This window comes from Gymnoscopelus microlampas, assembly GCF_963454915.1.
Source record: "Gymnoscopelus microlampas genome assembly, chromosome: 13".
Classification (NCBI taxonomy): Eukaryota; Metazoa; Chordata; class Actinopteri; order Myctophiformes; family Myctophidae; genus Gymnoscopelus; species Gymnoscopelus microlampas.
In genome coordinates, this window is record NC_139950.1 from 12,924,277 (window position 1) to 12,931,776 (window position 7,500).

The 7,500-nt window shown below is 44.1% G+C and overlaps 1 protein-coding gene across 2 annotated transcripts in view; it reads right to left on the reverse strand.

Annotated features, from left to right (window-relative positions):
• qkib (QKI, KH domain containing, RNA binding b) overlaps window positions 1-7,500 on the reverse strand; it is a 60,391-nt gene that overhangs the window by 20,798 nt on the left and 32,093 nt on the right. For both annotated transcript variants that reach the window (XM_084077119.1, XM_084077118.1), the window contains exon 4: window positions 3,065-3,208. In XM_084077119.1, the coding sequence (XP_083933245.1) occupies window positions 3,065-3,208 (144 nt within the window). The remainder of the gene's footprint in view (window positions 1-3,064; window positions 3,209-7,500) is intronic.

Here is a 7,500-nt window from a genome sequence, read left to right on the forward strand (position 1 = left end):
ACACACACACGACAACGAATGACTCTTATGTACATAAAGTACTTGTTGGTTCGATTGTGAAAGAGTGACTAAAATAACTCTAATCCTTCCCCTAGACACACACACACACACACACACACACACACACACACACACACACACACACACACACACACACACACACACACACACACACACACACACACACACACACACACACACACACACACACACACACACACACACACACACAGGGAAACAGGCAGACAGCGAATGGTTTCACCATCCTGTCCTCCACATGTTCTGACTTCCTGCTGGCTTCCTATTGGTCAGCTAATGACAAGGAGGAAACGAGAGTGGAGGAAGTTTTCCTCAGCAGAAACAAATAACCCCTCAAAGTTTCTCTCTTCTGTCTGCCTGACTGCATGTGTCACAGAGTAACTCTGCCCGAAGCTCAGAAGCCTTATATAGAGTTCCGAGCAATTACCATAATCTTAGGCCCGAGACCGACCAGAGAGAGAGAGAGAGAGAGAGAGAAACAAATTGCATGCATTATCTGCCCGAACCCACCCGGCCGGGCCGGTTCGGTTCCGGCCTAAAATTGAGAACTCTAGCCTTCTTTGTCTTTGATCAAAGGGGATTGTGGGGATCCCACCCCCCTTGCATGAGCGATAGAGGTTTGGTTTACCGTGTGCGGTTCGAATCCAGGTTATTCTTCATGACAAGGGTTCGAGGAGCAGAGCCCATGTCAACCAAGTTTGCGATGAAACTGAATTGCATGGCAAAATGTGAGGTTTCTAAAACCAACTTGGCTTTATTTGTATAATACCCAAACTAACGCCTAACCCCTAAATCATTTTTACATTCTAACTTTTGTGTTAAAATTGGAGTATTTTCATATCCTTGAAAAATAAATGTTTGGGCTGCGATGTAGGCTTAATTGACATCGTCACTGAAACTTTGTATGTCCAAAATCGTTTGTTTTTCATTATTATTAAAACAATTATAATAGTGAAAATAGCCTATCTATGAGCCCACAACGCATCGCATTGTGAAACGTTGTGACAATATATTTTCCATGCAACTCGATAAGATGCTTTCAAATCTAGCTCACCATATCTAGCCGATTGTCTCCTCAATGTCTGTTGTCCGTTGATCTATGTGAGACTAGCTTGCAAGTATTCCACCACTTTTCCTTTGGGTTGTCTACAAGTGACGTGGCAGCTTTAATGGCTTCATAGAGTCCTTTGACAACACTGTCAAATTAAAATATGTTTGTTTATACATTTCCTTTGCTATAGTGCCGTCAGAATTGGCCAAAACATGACTTTTTAATATTCCTTAAAAATATAGCACGTGGGTTCCATTCCATTCGAACCTATCGAATGTCGAATATATATATATATATATATATATATATATATATATATATATCATTTTTTAATTTGAATTCCGCAGATGTCTCTTTCTTTCTCTGTATTGCGTCGGCCGCGGTTGTTGCTGAAAATCGCTCTCTCTTGCGTGATATGAGTGATTCATATCTTATTCTATTTAAAACAAACGACCGCCCCGCCCACGTCCATTGAGTTCAGTGGACAGGTGGTGCCATCTTGAGAAGTTCTCGAGCTATTACTTTCAATAGTGTGACGTCACGGTCTCTTTCTACATAGCATCATGTTCAACAAGTTTATGTACTGTAATGGTTTACAAGCCCAGACTTCCTGGAGAACGGACACTCCGAACATCGTACTGAGCCTGTGATGGAAGCATGGAACAATCTCCTTCCTTGACATGAAACTGGAAATTATAATCAAAATAATCTATTATTTTGACAAAATATATTGACAACAAATAAAAACTAGCCGAAAATGTTATGGACGGACTAGTGGAGAAGAGATCCAGTATACTACTAAGACAAGTCATTTTATGTTTGGCTGCGTGCAGGTGTCACACTGATCAGAGCTGAGCTTGTAGATCGGCTATTTTCGGCACGCAGCTAAGTATAAATCAGGCATTACGAAGCCTGTCACTGCCCGCCAAAATACATTTTAGTCGACTGAATGAACTGTACATTTAGTCGACTAAAATCTTATGTTATTTAGTCAACTAAAACTAAAACATTTCAGATGACTAAAATGTGACTAAAACTACATGGAATTCAATTCAAAAGGCTATGACTAAAACTACATCCAAATGTCAAAATCAACACTGGACGTGGAGGTCATCTCTGTGTTCTTTCCCCAGGTGAAAACGTCAAGATGCTCGCCTTTAAACGCTCCTAAAGTTGAAAACATTCCAGCTCTCAGCAAGCAGATAAAAAAACAGCATGCGTTAACGAGATTCTCAGCACAAAACAGACTCTCAGCGCCTCGTAACACTGCTGCAGTTTCCAGAAACACGTACGGCGCTCCCGTTGTAAACTATTACAAACATACGCTGCAAACATCTTGGTGGAACTATTTCAAGCTCAGAAAAAAGAACATGCAGAAATGCATTAGCCTATACAGTAGTGTTAATGCACCAAAGTTTAAGTGTTAAGTGTTAAGTTTAAGTGTAAATATGAATATTTATAGAAGGATGAGACGAAGACAGAATTACCTTCATCACACACATACTCTGAGTGATGTGAGGTCGCGTCTAACTCACACACACACACACACACACACACACACACACAAACACATGGGCACACAGACGCGCGCACGCACGCATGCACGCACGCACCGAACTGAGTGACACGTCAACATCATTCTCCCATCACATGACTTAAGCCCTTTCATAGCTTCAGTCATGTCATGACATCAGACCACGCACGCACGCACGCACGCACGCACGCACGCACGCACGCACGCACGCACGCGCACACACACACACACACACACACACACACACACACACACACACACACACACACACACACACACACACACACACACACACACACACACACACACACACACACAACCCTAATACTGTATTTGACCATTTGCAGTGTGTGAATGACACAGAGACAGCACAGGAAGTGACAGACTAGGGACAGGAAGTGACTGACACGGTGAGGACAGAGGTCATGATGGAGACTCACGGCGGGTACGAGCAGTTTGTTGACTTCCTCCACGGCGCGCTTGAGCTTGATCTCAGCGCGGTTCTGAGCGTCTTCCACTGTTATCAGGACATGAAGGTCCTCGTTCAGATGCTCCCAGTTAGGTTTACCTCTGTTCTGCTCCTCCTGAGAGAGAGAGAGAGAGAGAGAGAGAGAGAGAGAGAGAGAGAGAGAGAGACAGACAGACAGACAGACAGACAGACAGACAGACAGACAGACAGACAGACAGAGACAGAGGAAGGGAGAGATTCTTTATTATCTTGGATACGATCATCACAAAACAAATGTATCATCGCTGTGGGCAGAGACCTTATCTCCATATTCTAACATTTTGTGTTTTTTCATAAATTAACACCCTACTTGATCATACTACAGCGTCACACAAAAGCATCAAAAGTAGCAGATCTACAAGCTCGAAACACAGCGCAAAGTGACACATTTTGAGTTTGTAGATCTGCTACTTTTGCTACTTTTGCTACTTTTGCTACTTTTGCTACTTTTGCTACTTTTGAAATTGAATCCTGAAAAGTACCAGTTTTGGACATATGAGGTTTCCATCCGACAGAGACCATATACAGTAATGCAGTTCACGCTTCAGTTTGGCTGGCACACAGCCAGGGAGCCTGCAAAGACTTGTGACAAAGTAGGCGTTTCTCCCATTACTTTTTGCTGATTGGTCGAAGGACAGCCAATAAGATGCTTTTCCCCATGTTCCGCAATCGCTCCCCCATGCTCTGGACCGGCGGGAATAGCTCCGGTCAGAGAAATTGACAGGTCACCACATTTGGCTGCAACACCCGGAAACCTTTTTGGCTTTTTATATAACTATGGGATTTCCTTAGTGAGAGAGAAAAGGCAGAGAAGCTAGTGCGCATCTGATTTACTTAAAATCATTCTTGTTTTTTTTCAAGGTCCCCATAACTGAGAGCGTACAAATGGAACCAAATGGACCCGTATGGTTTACGGGTCCATTTGGATCCATTTGTACACTCACAGAGTTACAGACCTGTAAAGGTCCATTTTGAACCCCCTCAAGGAAAATGGAAAATGCTTTGTGTGTGGACACGGACCCTGAATACTGCCTCGGAACTGAGTTCTGAATTCTAGAATTCCAACCACTCAGTCGTTCTGCCTCGATCTCCGCTGTTTGTTCTCATCAGTCTGCGACGTGCTTTGACATTCGTTTTGGAGATTTCACCATTTCTGGCGACAGGCACAGTGGACAAAAGTGTGTGCTGTCTCTCTCCATTCACTAATTGCCATCTGGTTGTGTTTGTTGTGAAATATTTACATCAAATGAAAATCCAAATATCAAAATATTGAATCCAGCGACCTAGTCTCACATGGATCATATCGTCTCTGTCGGGAGGAAACCTCACATGTCCAAAACAGGAAAAGTAGTAGATCTACAAGCTAAAATTGAGCTTGTGTATCTGCTACGTTTGATACTTCTGTGTGACGCTGTAGTATGATCTAGTAGGGCAAGCAGAGAAAAAAATGAAAAAGTGCTCATATGGAGATGGGAGGTTTCTGCCTGACAGCAACGATATACAGTGATATAGTTTTATGTTCCAGCACAAAACTGTCATAGTTTTGTGCTGGAACATATTGTAGGGACCTGCAATATGAAGAAGGACGACGGGACGTCCAAATATTCCATTTTACAAGCTTCTGAGCCAAATGGAGCCAAATCCAGGCAAGAAGCACCTTTGTTTGCACATAGGTCTGATGTGACGTCACTGTAGCCTAGCTAAAAGAACAGCAGTGGCTCTCAAACTTTTTTTCAAGGTTTTAAGGAATTTCTTTTCTTTTTTTTACATTTTGTTTTTAAATGTTTTACACAACATTTGAGAATTTCAAAGAGCATGCCATTGGTACTTCTGTGGGAAGTCAGAGGGAGGTCAGAGGTCATGTCTGTGCGGTATCATTAAAATCGTAGTATTTTGCCAATTATTTGGGGGCCCTCTTGGAATATCCTCACAGCCCCCAGGTTGGGAATCTCTGGAATAGAAGGTTTCACATGTTTGTTCTATTGTTGTTATTGTTATTCTCACTGTCACTGCTAGCAGCTGTATCATAATGTGACCGTAAACACTTTGACATGACACATGTCAATCAATCATGAATTACACACATACACAGGGAGGAAAAAAACAGGTCACATCTGTGTGTGTGTGTGTGTGTGTGTGTGTGTGTGTGTGTGTGTGTGTGTGTGTGTGTGTGTGTGTGTGTGCGTGTGCGTGTGCGTGTGTATGCGTGCGTGTGTGTTTTTTTGTTTCAGCTGCTAACAACGTTAGCCACCTGCCTCGCTAACACTGAGATCTGATCTGGACTGCACAGTAAGACTTCTACTGGAAACAGATGGAGAGAAAGAGAGAGAGAGAGAGAGAGAGAGAGAGAGAGAGAGAGAGAGAGAGAGAGAGAGAGAGAGAGAGAGAGAGAGAGAGAGAGAGAGAGAGAGAGAGAGAGAGAGAGAGAGAGAGAGAGAGAGAGAGAGAGAGAGAGAGAGAGAGAGAGAGAGAGAGAGAGAGATGGGAGGATTGGAAGGACTGTCCTGTTGCTGAGAGTTCAGAGATCAGATAACGTCAACAGTCAACACATGCACGCACACACGCACACACCTTTGTGTTAGAGCCAAAATAGACCTCCAGCTGTGAGTGCACGTGTGTAGGAAGATGATGTAGGTCTCTGTGTGTGTGTGTGTGTGTGTGTGTGTGTGTGTGTGTGTGTGTGTGTGTGTGTGTGTGTCCACCCTCATCCTTATGTTTCTTTAAAAATGAAAAACTCTCCTCTCCTTGTCTCTCCTCTTCAGGGTCAAACCACACAGGGTTACATGTCACAAACAAGACCACACACACACACACACACACACACACACACACACACACACACACACACACACACACACACACACACACACACACACACACACACACACACACACACACACACACACACACACACACACACACAAAGGTCCAACTCACTCTCTCTCCCTCCATTTCTCACTCTCTCTCCAGATACGAACGAAACAGATATATCATCATAATCAATAAATACGAATAGAAAAGAGATCTAATTAAGAAATTGCTTGTGTGTGTGTGTGTGTGTGTGTGTGTGTGTGTGTGTGTGTGTGTGTGTGTGGGGGCGTGCGTGCGTGGGCGCGCGTGCGTGTGTGCATGTGCATGCCAAATGGACCCTTTCAGGTCTATAACTTTGAGAGCATACAAATGTATATTTGGTACATTCTCTCCCATTTGTACATTCTCAGAGTTATGGGGGTCCATGAAATTTTTTTTTTGTTTTTTTTTGTTTGAGAACCACTGTCCTCAAAATGTGATTTAAGAAAATGTTCTTAAATGGTCGCTTGTTCCTTTCCCCAGGCACACATTTAGACTTCACACTGTCGCCTTTATCTCAGGATGTCGCTGTCTGTATTGTTGCAATAAAGAAGCACCGCTGGACTGCAGTGAAACCAGTCCAACATGGCCGTGCCTTCCCTACTGGGCTGGGAACTGGAGTACCTGCACGGTATCGGCGTCACGCACCGAGACATAAAGCCCGAGAGCATCTTGCTGGACGACAGGGGCAACCTGAAGCTGACGGATTTCGGTTTAGCCGCCACGTTTCGTCACAAAGGCGGTGACGAGCGCCTCTTCAGCAGGCTGTGCGGGGGGCGACTGACCAAATGGTCTAAAATTTGGGGTGTGTGTCTCCTATGACCCCTTGATGGAACGTGCAGAATGGCAGGGGGACGTACGGTTCCTGAGAACTAAAAAAATCACACCCAGTGTGAAGTGAGCGGTGTGGTCATCACAGTGGTCATCACAGTGATGGAAGCTCACTTTAAAAAAAAGTGTTTCTTTTGAAGTTCATAGTCCTATTTATAGGTTATTAATTTCATCATGTGTCTCGCTAGCCAATCACAGTGCTGAATAGAGTCAGCCAATAGAGTCAGCCAATCACAGTACAGCTAGGGGTGTACTAATGTAGAGGGGTGTGCTATTATGAGCCAATCACAGTACAGCGAAGGGTGTACTAATGAGGTGTCCCAACCCCACTTATAGGAGCGGCTACACCGCTCCTATAAGTGTATGCTGAGTGGCCAAAGCTTGGGTCTAAGGATGATCCCAGGCTTCCCTGATAGGCCAATCAGGCCCTCAGCTTGACTGATTGGTAGGGCTTCTCATGACCTTTGTGCAGAGCCTCGCAATCTATGCGCAGAGCTTTATGATTGTCCGCTAGTATACGTCATGCCAGCAAGTCAACTCTAGCAATAGTAGCCGGAGACATGGAGGAGAAGGTATAGCCACAAGGTGGCTGTGTTTACTATGATGACCCGATACCTTATGGATGACATGCAGGTGTCATTTTACAACAACACTGTAGAAGAGCTGTGAACATTGGCTCCCAGATGG